The 12,206-nt window shown below is 41.3% G+C and overlaps 3 protein-coding genes across 4 annotated transcripts; all 3 read left to right on the top strand.

The window, feature by feature from the left end:
* Positions 1–3: 3 nt before the first annotated feature.
* Positions 4–2,043, top strand: fkbp2 (FKBP prolyl isomerase 2). The gene is made up of 2 exons (XM_049587964.1): positions 4–606; positions 1,567–2,043. Exon 1 carries the CDS (start codon positions 154–156, stop codon positions 568–570), a length of 417 nt encoding a protein of 138 aa, XP_049443921.1. The 5' UTR covers positions 4–153; the 3' UTR covers positions 571–606; positions 1,567–2,043.
* Positions 2,044–2,586: 543 nt separating this feature from the next.
* ncbp2 (nuclear cap binding protein subunit 2) lies at positions 2,587–5,349 on the top strand. Of its 2 annotated transcripts, none has more exons than XM_049587963.1 (5): positions 2,587–2,794; positions 3,669–3,755; positions 4,138–4,232; positions 4,418–4,556; positions 4,718–5,349. In XM_049587963.1, the coding sequence occupies exons 1-5, from the start codon at positions 2,762–2,764 to the stop codon at positions 4,814–4,816; spliced, it is 453 nt and encodes a 150-aa protein (XP_049443920.1). In that variant the 5' UTR covers positions 2,587–2,761; the 3' UTR covers positions 4,817–5,349. The 2 variants fall into 2 exon arrangements, with proteins under 2 accessions (XP_049443920.1, XP_049443919.1); XM_049587962.1 differs by lacking the exon at positions 2,587–2,794 and adding an exon at positions 2,831–2,990.
* An 897-nt stretch (positions 5,350–6,246) lies between these two features.
* On the top strand, positions 6,247–12,185 carry dohh (deoxyhypusine hydroxylase/monooxygenase). The gene is made up of 6 exons (XM_049588428.1): positions 6,247–6,364; positions 7,230–7,339; positions 7,507–7,674; positions 9,340–9,416; positions 10,603–10,858; positions 11,168–12,185. Exons 2-6 carry the CDS (start codon positions 7,234–7,236, stop codon positions 11,476–11,478), a joined length of 918 nt encoding a protein of 305 aa, XP_049444385.1. The 5' UTR covers positions 6,247–6,364; positions 7,230–7,233; the 3' UTR covers positions 11,479–12,185.
* Positions 12,186–12,206: the final 21 nt, after the last annotated feature.

The raw sequence follows: 12,206 nt of genomic DNA, 5'->3' as shown, positions 1-12,206 counted from the left end.
AATACGTCCGGGTCTACCATACCTACATCCGCTTTCGGTAACAGATTTCCCAGCCCGTTTCCCCTTATTCATCCCTACAAAATTTGCACACGGAGCTTTCAGCTTCTCCAAACTAATCCCTTCAACACGTGGAAACAGAAGTGGACTGCAGCCATGCGGGTGATTCTGCTGTTCGCCGTGACCGTGCTGTCTCTGAGCCCGGCGGCTGTGAGCGGAGCCGAGAAGAAGAAGCTTCAGATCGGCATCAAGAAACGAGTGGACAACTGCCCCATCAAGTCCCGGAAAGGAGATGTGCTGAACATGCACTACACGGGCAAACTGGAGGACGGCACTGAGTTTGACAGCAGCATTCCCCGCGACAGGCCCTTCACCTTCACCCTGGGCACCGGCCAGGTGATCAAAGGCTGGGACCAGGGTCTGCTGGGCATGTGTGAGGGCGAAAAGAGGAAGCTGGTCATCCCCGCCGAGCTGGGCTACGGAGACAGAGGAGCTCCCCCAAAGATCCCCGGAGGAGCGACGCTCATCTTTGAAGTGGAGCTGCTCAGCATCGAGAGGAAATCCGAGCTTTGATGAAGAGGAGCGGGAAAATAAGGCAACTTTCAAAACGTAAGTTAATATAAATGTATAGTTTGTGCTGCTTTGGATGCCCAGTTCATCACCTTCTCTATGCATCGTGTAAGCCTCCATTATTCCTGGCCTCGGGTTTCCTGTGTGGTCATTTGATTAAATGCAAATTCTGTTAGGAGCATGCACCATGCAAGCTCAAGATCAAATGAAAAATCAAGGCCTTTGAACTGTAATTATAGTCTAAGCACATACATCAAGATTAGGTAATGAATCAAAACCCACATTAAAGCTCCACTGTAAGATTTTCATGAAAACAAACCACATTTTTGGTACAATTCGTGGTCTAAATTTTCAATTAAAGCCATTCAGTGCAATGTAAATACCTCTCTGTGTAGCAGATTTTATTGTTAGTGGCGGGGTCCGCCATTGCAGCACTGGATTTAAATTTGCCTTCGTATTCTGTAGTGCTTCAAGTGCATTTAATCCAGAGTTATATTATTCTGCCAAACTGACACTTGCCTCCTCATTTCCTGTTCACTGTCGCTGCATCATATTTGAAGCATTCAACTTGCCAAAAATGTGTCTACAAAGCAAAATCTGTTCATTTTTGACATTTTTTGACAGTGGATCAGTTTTGAATATTGTCGGGAATAATATAACAAGGAGCAGCCACAGTGAGCTGAAGAGCTGCAGGTGAAAGGAAGTGGGGAAAAAAGGACTATTGATTCACTGTTAATCCTGAGTTTTGTATTCTGAGAAAATCAGCATGCATGTTTTAAAGGTTGAGGTGTTCTTCACTCTCAAAGCCCTCCTGACATAAAGCATCTGCTCTACTGTAATGTTCTTCAGCAACACACTGAATCCCTACCAACTCCACCTGCTACTCAAACCTGATCGCTGTGGGGGACAACAGTTTTTTCCCAAAGATGAATCTAAAAACAATCAGATTGTATACACTTGCTGTTCTCTTACTTAATAAATGTTATATTTTTCTTTCAGGTTCCAGGAGCTGCTGTAGCATTACATGGAGACCTCTGATGAAGACTACATGGAAGATCTGGGAGTAGAGTTGACAACCCCCAGCAGAGCCACTGTTTACCTTACTCTGGCTTTGCTTATTGTGCTCTGATTTATTGGTCAGAACTTTATATGATACAAGTAGTGCTGTATGCCCCTGCTAAACATTTGAAAAACCAACAGTGAGCAACTACACCCAGTATTTGGCAGCGGGTTAATGATAAAGTCATACTTAAAGTCATCTCATTTTTGTTTTTAATTGTCTGTGATTTATAAGCAGGTTCATTCATATCTCTACATTCTTTTGACAAAATCATTTAGGTTGTTGATTTAGTGAGAACTCAGGAGGGGACGGATTGTGATAAATGTTTTCTGTTTTTTTTTCTCTCTTTACATGTTTGAATTAAAAAAAAATAAAATGTTGATTTGTGGGAAAATTTGCAGTCTGAAGTGGTTTTGGTGGACAAGGAGACACAGGTTTTTACAGATTCACATACGTGTGTTTCACAGATCTTATTTGTGACAAATGCCTCCTGACTCTGGAACAAAAAACAAGAGATAAGTTTGATCTGTGTGTCTCATTAATGTTGTGTACTGAGCCTATGTATATGACTTAAACAATCTATACAAGGTGGTTTGTCTGATTTATGCATTTATAAATTTTCTCTAGCATTTATCATTTCGGTTTTGCAGCTTACAATTTTGCATGCTGTTTGGGACAAGCCCTGTGCACATAAATAATAAAGCAGACACAAATGCACTAATAGCAGTTAAATCAAAAGCAAGTAAAAAAAAATGTATTTTTTTAAATATCCCTGAATTATTAAACTATTATCCCGAAAATATTTAAAAAATATCTGAAAGACAAGACTCAGGATAAAAACAAAAGGACCAGTCTTTCAGTAGCCAATGGCATTAAATGAAAGGGCAACAGCCAATAGTGCTGCACCACATCTAACAGTGCTGTCAGCTTCAACTGTCATGTGACTTTGGACAGTTTGGGAGAGACTTGGACATTTTGGATTTATTCGACACAAGTTATTGTTGATCCCGAAATCTGAGTTCCGGTTAAGTGTTGTTAGTTTGTTAAGTAAAAGCGCAGCATGCGTTTGTGGAGTGAGATCTAAAAAACACACCTTTTATTTTAAATATAATGTACATTAAACAGAATTAGGAAATGGAAACCATACCAACAGGCGGCGCCACGCAGGTAATGTAGACATCTCATATCAACATGTTCCACCCGGAGCTCTTCAGAGGACCGACACATAAACCGGAACCTATTGTAATACTTGAATACCTGCGGAGCGACTTTCTGCGAGTTTTTCATTATGTCTGTGAAGTTAAATGCGTTGATTAGCGACTCTTACGTTGATATAAGTCAATACAGAGACCAGCATTTTAAGGTGAGTGGGGAAATATATAAGGAACGCAGACGTCAACGGCAAGGTTTATCTTGTTAGCTAACCGTTAGCAAACAACACAGCGGGAAGCCCATGCTTTGTGATGTTAGGGGTCTTTTTACTTCTTTGTAAGATTAGATTTAAGACATCTCAGAGGTGCTTTCTTTGCCTTGCTTATTGTCCGGCACTGTGCTACATTTATGAGCTTCAAGCGTTTCGACTATTAGCCTCAACGTGGTGTGTAGTATCGTTAGCTTAACGTTACGTCCAGATCGCGTTTAAACAAGGCAGCTTACTGGAGTTCCCCGGCGCTGGTCGGCGTTTTTTAAAGATCCCACTGCGAGACCACTAAATGATCTCTAAAAGGGCGATCCGCGCAGAAGCTTTAGATAAAGTGTTATTGATAGATAACTACAGATAGACAGATCAGAAGGCAACGCTGAACTTGCTGATAAACAAAACATCTTCTGCTGAAGGCCTCAAATATCAAATGATTTTTTTGCTTTGTATCAGTGTGTGTGCATGTGTGAAGACATCCAGGCATATACAGAATTTGCTGAGTTTATTTATTGTACGACATAGGGAGTAGCCAAAATAGGTTAGGGTTTATTATCATAAAATCGCTTCAGTTTTCTAGAAGTGGTGCTTACTCATATTTTCAACGTTACTTGTGTTTTTCAGGGTAATCGCTATGAACAGGAGAAGCTGCTGAAGCAGAGCCACACTTTATATGTTGGGAATCTCTCCTTCTACACCACCGAGGACCAGGTAGCATACAGTACCGTGATTCCTGATTGACCATTAGTTAAAATCCTGCACAGATGTCTGTCAATTATTGTAATTCTCATTATGTTCTTTTATGACAAATGGTTTTTCCTCCTTTATTGGCCTGTGACTTTTTTGTCAGCTCCCCAAAGTCTTTTGATTCTTATTAGTGAGTTGTTATGTGAATTTGAGCATGATTTACCTTTGCAGTCTGTCTTCAAAATCAGAGACAGGGCTTCTAATGGTGTATGTTGAAATGATGATAAGTTTTAAATCTATTTTATATGTGTCAGAGGTCAAAGTATCTCCAGGATAGTCTTCTAAGGCTCAACAGATATGTCTTATAATCTTAATTCTCACTTTTGTCTTTGTAACTGATGAGCAGGTACACGAGCTGTTTTCTAAAAGTGGAGATGTGAAGCGCATCATCATCGGACTGGATAAAGTCAAGAAGACAGCCTGTGGATTCTGCTTCGTAGAGTATCCTTAAAATTAGGAGACCAAACACAAAACACACTTCAATACCAAGTCAACAATCTGCCTTCCTGGCCACTAACCATAGTACTATACATTGTTATAAGCTTATGTTTTATTGCTATTGCTTAAAGTGTGCATGTTGTGCAAGTTCAGGAGCCTGCGACAGACCTTAACCCCTGATGTAACAGGTATTACACACGTGCAGGCGCAGAAAATGCGATGCGCTTCATTAATGGCACACGGCTGGATGACCGTATCATCAGGACAGACTGGGACGCTGGCTTCAAGGAGGGACGGCAGTACGGACGTGGCAAATCTGGAGGACAGGTGAAGATCCTTACAGTTGTTTGTTATAAGTATGAATGTGTAATTATCCTACTGTGGCAGCTGGCAGGGTTTTGAAAGTAAAAATGTAAGTGGAAGGCACTGGCTCTAATTTTTCTGATGTTACAGATCTTAATCTGGCTGCGTTTCTGTTTCTCGTGTAGGTGAGAGATGAGTACAGGCAGGACTACGACCCAGCCAGAGGCGGCTATGGTAAGCTGGCTCAGCAGCATCGACCAGCAGAGGGACGCAATAGTTTTTAGACTGAACCCCACCACAGCAGTCTGCCTGGACTACACAAAGCCCCACCCTCAGTCCTGAACCAGATGGATTCTCAAATAGTGCAACTTTATGCCATCAAAGACTGTTTGTCCCAAATCTACCATCAAAACTCTACAGCAGGTCTGCATGGACCATTGGGCCCAAGAAATTAGCAGCTGTTATTTATTTCCTTTGTTTTCTTTTCTGACTGCCTCTCTGACCTTTCATACCTGCTATCAGTCGACATGGTAGCATGGGCCAAACCCCAAAGTTTTTGTGAAGAATAGAAATACCATCAATTCTGCTGTAGACTGGAAAGGTTATACAGTAGTAACATGTAGTGTCTGGGTTGATGATGTATCAGATATCAAGTAAAAATGAACATGTTGAGTCTCTTTGTCAGGTTAAAATAATACTCTGCTGAAGTAATAGAAGCTCTGTTCAAGGAAGCATTCTCATGTTACCTTACTGATTTACTTTTGTGTCACAAATTAGGTATATGCTTTTTTTAAATAAAGATTTTTTTTTTCTTTTTAACATTCCTGGTGAGTGGTGTTTTTCTTCTGATCACATTGCCCGAGGCCTAGTAATCCAATGGTCTGTGCTTGATTTTGTGAATGTCATTCAACATTTTTTGGGTGGAAAAAAACTACATATTACATAAATACACCATTCTATTTATGTGTGTATTTAGCAAATGAAGCGAAAAAGTGTATTATGGTAGCTGTTATGGTAGCATTAACAGATTTGTTTGGCCTCGGGGAAATGGGAACTGGCTGTGAACATATCACTGACATCACCTTTTACGTTGACATTTAAGTTGACATTTTACATTTCCACTGAAATTTAAGGGTAAAGTTACATTAAATTAATTGGAACCAATGGTTGCATTTCAATATTTCAATACTCTGTGAGGGTGCCGGTGGTTTGGTGCCAAATATTTTTTTTAAGCACTGGGAAGAGACTGTGTATTCTATTTTGGCTTAGGAGTGGGGTATACAGATTTAAATGTTTTATATATATATATTTTTTACAGCTAATTTGTAAAGACGATGTCCCTTCCAAGCCAAAACTACTCCATTTATCACAGCCAGAAACTGTAAAAACAAATTATTGATGGAGTTTCAAATTTCCAACGGTCTTTGGACACATCATGTGTGACGAACGCTTCCGTCAGAAAAAAACAACCAAAGCTAAGCGTAAAATAGTGATATTTCATCAAAATCATTTTATTCTATGTCTCATTTAAAATGTGGCCAAAAATAAACAGTTTGCACGAGCTAAGCAGCATGCAGAACAAGAATGACAAACCTAGGCTTTTTCCTCCAAGAGTACCAAGGTATTCGTCCTCCTTTTTTAGATTTTTGTTTCAATCCAGTAGATGGCGGTAGTGCAACTGTTTGGATGACAACCGCCATTAAAATCCAGAGAAGAAGAAAATGAAGTCGACTTGCCAGCGGAAGTTGTAGACGCCACATGCAGCTGCAGCATTGAGTCGTCTGTTCCAGCCCAGAGTCCTGTTGAGTATCAACTGGCTGTAGACCCTTCAGGTGAGTACGTTTGGCTGTGAACATGTACTACCTTCCTGTCTGTTTGTTCTGTATTATGTAGCTATTTGTGAGAAATGTTTTGCAGGAGTTGTGTGAAGGTTTAACGCAGATGCTAATAGTTAGCTTTAGCCGGGTCAGCCTTTCATAACCTCAGCTGGTAACGTAACAACCCTTCTGTAACTTCAGCCTGAAACGTGGCTGGTAGCCCTGGTAATGGAGCTGGAGCTGTGGGCTACTATTGACAGGTACTGACCATATGTTTTACCCAGTTCTTCCTCTTCAATGTTATGTTACAGTAGAATACAACATAGTAAGTGCCAGCCAGGCATGGCAGCTTGGTGTAGCTGTACTATTGAACTTTTAACGAGCTCTTAAAGTCTGAGTCCTCTTATTTTATTTTGTATTTATAGTATTATATATATGATTAAATATTATGTCTAACATTTCGTAACATGTGTTGGGTTTTGTCTGATGTTACTAATGTACACCAGTGAAATAGGCAGGGAAATTTATTTAAATAGCATATTTCCTACGCAATGACAACCTGAAGTGCTGTACAGATTAGTCAGGTCAGGTGTAAGTTCATTATAACCCACTTACAAAGCATGCCTCAAAGGGCTGTACCAATAATACTGTCAAATCAGTTTCAGTTTAAATTTTATCCACCAAGCCCAATATCACAAATCCTAATTTGCTTTGTTGGGCTTTACAGTGTACGACATCCCTCTGTCCTTGGACCCTGTAAGACTCAACTTTGCAGCTTTACATTTTTGAGCACATCAGTTTGAAATACTTAATTGAAGGAAGTGAACTGGTTTGCACATCATACAACCTAACACATAAAGCTGTCTGTCTCCCTTTGCAGCAATATGACCAGTGTGGAACAGGTGTCAGCAGTAGGACAGGTTCTGACAGACTCTGGACTGGACCTAACCCGGCGGTTCAGAGCCTTATTCACCCTGAGGAACTTGGGAGGTAACACATGTCTACAAAACATACACACATATGTGAAAGTGTTGAATATTTGAAAATGAGAAATTGTGTAAACAAAAAGACTCTTGCACAAGTTATAGCATGTGCACATACAGCTGTGTTATATCTTGTATTGTGTGAACTGATTTATGCTGTAACCTGTGTGTCAGGTGCTGAAGCTATAGAATGGATCAGTAAGGCCTTCACTGACGAGTCGGCCCTGTTGAAGCATGAGCTGGCTTACTGCCTGGGACAGATGCAGGACAAACGGGCCATACCCATTTTGATTGCAGTACTCAAAGATACACAGCAGGCACCGATGGTCAGGCATGAAGCAGGTAAACATCCACGCCAGAATACACTAGGTTTGGTGAAGAGTCAGCTCACTAAAAACACATCTACTTTTATACATGTACTAAAAGTACACATGCATGTGTGTGTTCATGCTTTGTGCAGTTTCCTTACCACACCACACATGTGCTTTCATCTGCTCATTGTCTTTGTACATTAACACATATGTGCGGGCATGCTTGTGATTCTTTGAACATGAAGGCCTAGACACACCAAACTGACATCAAGAAACTAGTGGCGATGAAGGTCGACTGATGCATCGTATCACGTCACTGCATTCTCAGCAAAAATGTTGCACATGAACACACCATTAAGATTACAGCCAACAGCCAACTAGCACAAACGTTCTGCTCCTGTGTTAGAGGAAATAACTCTTCATACCAGCAAGTAGTGCTAGTTTGGAAATCGGAAGTCTGACAGGATGGATTCAAGTCATTAGTCAGACAGTTAGCACATTAACAGCATACCCTGGTGGTAAAAGAACAAAGGATATTTGCTGTGCGCCAGTGAACAATAACAGAAACGATTGAAAAACGTTTCTGCTAAAGAGCTCAGTGCCTTAAAAAAAAAGTTCTTACCTAATGTAATGAGTTTGTTTAAGTGCCTTCACTTCAGACGTTTGTGTGCTTTGCTCACGTCCGTTTCTCTTCTTGTGCACTGAGCTGAACTACCAGTAAGTGATTTCACTCACAGACGGGCTCTGCCGTCTCTGTCGATGGTTCAGCATGCTGAATTGGCTGGCAGAAAGCTGACAAGGGCTGACTAGTGTCAACAGTGCTGGACACACCGCAAAAACTAGGGCGACAGACCATCAGCTTGGTGTGTGAATAGAGAAAGACATAAGGCAGACATACTCGGTGAGTTTGGCTTTTGTTTGGCATTTCCAATTCCGCATTTTATTTAATCTGTATAAGGCACTAGTCATTTGTATTGTGTGTGTGTATATAAAAATCATAAAGGTTAAAGTTTTAAATGTATGTTTTAAAGTTATTGCCAATTATCTTCACTGTATACTGGTGCTGGTAGAGACTGTAGGTATATGTGCCAGATGGGAAAGCAGTCTCGAGAGACAAAGAGAAGGCACAGGTTGGGTGTCACCTCTGCTGCTGAAATCTGCTCCGCCTGAGACTCCTTTTATGGTCCATTAGCCTGATACACGTTAGACGAGAGTTGTGGAACTTGTTTGGTCGCTACCAAATATCAGATCTCTAAAAAAATTTCCTGCTTGACCGATGTGGCTCATTTATTCATCACACTTTACATTTGCTGGCTTTCATCCTATGATTCACCGCCATCAAAATTTTAACAGCCTGTAATGTTTTTTAAGTAAATACATGTATTGAAATGCACATACTAAAAGTGCACATGTGTTAGCACATTTGTTTGATAGTGAACTGACTCTTCACCCCTCCATATGCACCCTCAAATTACTCTCCTGACACAAGCTACACAGCCTCTGTCAGCAGCAGAAAAGTTTCGGCTGATAACGATATTTAGAAAATGTGTGCTGGTATAACAGCGTCTCATTACATAACATGTATTGCCTCCTCAGTTACACAGGATACAAATACTTGAGCTGCATGAGAGCTAGAGGCAACAGTGTTGTATCTGTGTCTGCATGTCTGTCACTCTGACTGTGTGTCTGTCTATAGGGGAGGCTCTGGGAGCAATTGGCGATCCTGTGGTTCTGGACCTGCTGAAGGAGTACAGTCAGGATCCTGTCATAGAGGTAGGAACATGACACTTAGCCTGTAACTACAAAGGCAGTGGTATCAGGACGATAAACACACAGAACACTGGATCAGATTCTTATTTCACAGCATAAGATAAATATGAAAAAGATGACAAAAATCCAGGTTGATATTTAATATTTAATTTCAAGTAATCTAAATTTATGTTACTTTGTTGATTAACCATAAGCAAATGAAAACACAATTGAGTTCCCTGAAATAGTTTGAGGCACATTTATATAACCAGTCAGAGAGTTTGTTAGTGCTGAATGCTGATAGAGAGTGATGTTCCCTCACTAAAGAAACAATCTTTGACAAAAGAGTCCAAATATCTCAGACACCAGATGCCTCCCATTTGGGGACGACTTCTTGGAATCTGTGTTACACCTAATGAGTGAAATTGTCATTTTCACACCCCATCAAAGTTAATCAACCATTACCTCATTAAAGACTCAATACCTCATCAAAAAATGAATCGAGAGAAAATAGGGAGGGAGTTGGAGAGAGGGGCGAACCTAAAACCAAAACAACTTAATGCAATCTATATTTTATATTTTGGCCATCTTACAGACGTTGGAGTCTAAATGGAGGTCCATTAGAGTAATAGTGGAAAGTTTGAATATTTACCAAAATTTCAAATTTGTAAATAAATACACATTGTTTCACTGAACACAGAGATGCTGTCTGATATTCTCATGAAGTTTGAGCACTCATTTGTCAAGGTAGTACATGTTTGTACAGTGCATATTACACTAAGACATTTATTGTCACTGCGTCCTCAGTTTATTTCATGTAAAATATTTCAAAAAGTTTTTTTTTTTTTTTTACACTATTTCATCTTCAGAATGTAAACACAAACTGAATTAGTTTTGGTAGCCTTTGGACCTGTCTTTAAGGGGTTAAGTACATGGATTCCTAATGAAAATCACAGCTTGCGGTGTGATTTATTTTTGCCCCCAAATCACAATTCAATGTATTGTCAGTGAAATAGCCAAATGGATGTCATTACATGTGTTTCTACCATGCCTCAACAAACACAACTTGTGTTTCATCCTCCTTGGGGTTGTGTTGTGACTTTCCTACAGTCTTGGGTCCATATCAACAAAGATCCATGTTTGAAACGTGGAAACAAACTTGTGCATGAGGCATACAACCTGTTGTAAATGTCATGTCTGCTGCCTTCAGGTTGCAGAGACGTGTCAGCTGGCTGTTCGTCGGCTGGAGTGGCTGCAGAGTGGAGGCGAGAAGCAGCTGAATGATGGAAACACGGATAAGAACCCGTACTGCTCAGTAGACCCAGCTCCTCCAGCAGTGAGGAAGAGTGTGTCAGAGCTGCGCACTATCTTGTTGGATGAAAGTCTGCCGCTCTTTGAACGCTACCGTGCCATGTTTGCCCTGCGGAACCTGGGCAATGAGGAGGCTGTGCTGGCACTGGGAGAAGGTAGGATACCACACTATAGTTTAATGTTTTATCTGTGCATCACTGTGTGTGACCACACTACTGCAGCTCTACATCTGATAATGTTTGGTCCTTTCCATGTTGACCTCAATTTAAAGCTTGGATCTCTCTGTGAATTGAAATATTTGCGCAGTCATCAGTCTGTGGAACTGTTTCAATGCAAATTTGGAAAAAAAACAATCCTACATGTCAGACATGCAGCCTGCCTCTCAGTGAAGCAGCCATGTGATGATAAGAGCATCGTTTGGCGTGCTTGACAAACATCCTCTCTTCCACTGTCTTTGTCTCCAGGCTTGCAGTGCTCTAGTGCTCTGTTCCGTCACGAGATCGGCTATGTCCTGGGTCAGATGCAGCACCCGGCCGCAGTCCCAGCCCTGCGCGCAGCTCTGGAGCGTTCCGGTGAGAACCCCATGGTCCGACACGAGGCGGCAGAGGCTCTCGGGTCCATCGGCAAAGAGGAGTGTCTGACTGTGCTGCAGCAATACCGTGGAGATGGAGAACGTGTCGTCAAGGAGAGCTGTGAGGTCGCTCTGGATATGCTGGAGTATGAAAACAGTGATCAGTTCCAGTATGCAGATGGACTTGTCAGGTTACAGGGTTAAAGGTCTATGTTCCCGCTTCACTGAAATCGCTTTTTTAACGCATTTACTCCTCTCTGTACTATATAATATCTTATACAGCAGAGGTGCCAGGACATCTCAGTGCATCAGTAAAACTATTGGGTCCTCCAGGATCAAGCTCCACAGTAAGAAAGATACTTGGCGCTTAAAACCAAAAAATGAAACTGTAAAGCATGGTGTGGGTGTTGCTGTGTGGAGGGGACAGAAAGGAAAAGTGTCCCCTGTGTTGTTTCCCCCTTCAAGATGCAACTGCACACGTCTTCACTGCTGTCATTTGGGGTTTTGTGGAAACTACAGCACCTCCACTATGCTCACACTCTCTGGTCAGCTTTGGGCTGAAGGTTGTAAGCCTGTGGGATTGATGTGATGATTTTAAGGGCTTTTCCATTGAAGGCCTGTTACTTTGGTCTTTCTTAATCCTTTTTTCCTGGGAGCTGTATGTGATCATACAGTCTGATAGAATGGAAATGAGACAGGGCTATATGACTTGTTTTGAGTTTATGGCATTGGTTCTGATCCAGGCTGCACTACGTGGTGTTTAGGTCATTTTGCTATAGCCTCATATAGCCAGACCTACCACCACACTCTGTGTTAGCGCCATGCCATCGCTGGATATAGGTCTGGCTGAACCCCATCATAATTCTACAATAAGGAAAAAAACACAGAGTTGTTTGTGTTTTTTTTTTTTTAAACCAATCACAATCACCCGG

This window comes from Epinephelus fuscoguttatus, linkage group LG10 (assembly GCF_011397635.1).
Source record: "Epinephelus fuscoguttatus linkage group LG10, E.fuscoguttatus.final_Chr_v1".
In the NCBI taxonomy this organism is placed as follows: Eukaryota; Metazoa; Chordata; class Actinopteri; order Perciformes; family Serranidae; genus Epinephelus; species Epinephelus fuscoguttatus.
The sequence above is the reverse complement of the archived record's forward strand: the minus strand, read 5'-3'. Positions and strand labels throughout refer to the sequence as shown.

Coding starts and splice junctions, on each gene's coding strand:
- fkbp2 (XM_049587964.1), top strand. CDS start 154: ATGCGGGTGATTCTGCTGTTCGCCGTGACCGTGCTGTCTCTGAGCCCG.
- ncbp2 (XM_049587962.1), top strand. CDS start 2,916: ATGTCTGTGAAGTTAAATGCGTTGATTAGCGACTCTTACGTTGATATA. Junction 3,756..4,137: donor TCTACACCACCGAGGACCAG/GTAGCATACAGT, acceptor ACTGATGAGCAG/GTACACGAGCTGTTTTCTAA. Junction 4,557..4,717: donor GTGGCAAATCTGGAGGACAG/GTGAAGATCCTT, acceptor TTTCTCGTGTAG/GTGAGAGATGAGTACAGGCA.
- dohh (XM_049588428.1), top strand. CDS start 7,234: ATGACCAGTGTGGAACAGGTGTCAGCAGTAGGACAGGTTCTGACAGAC. Junction 7,340..7,506: donor CACCCTGAGGAACTTGGGAG/GTAACACATGTC, acceptor CCTGTGTGTCAG/GTGCTGAAGCTATAGAATGG. Junction 9,417..10,602: donor GTCAGGATCCTGTCATAGAG/GTAGGAACATGA, acceptor TGCTGCCTTCAG/GTTGCAGAGACGTGTCAGCT.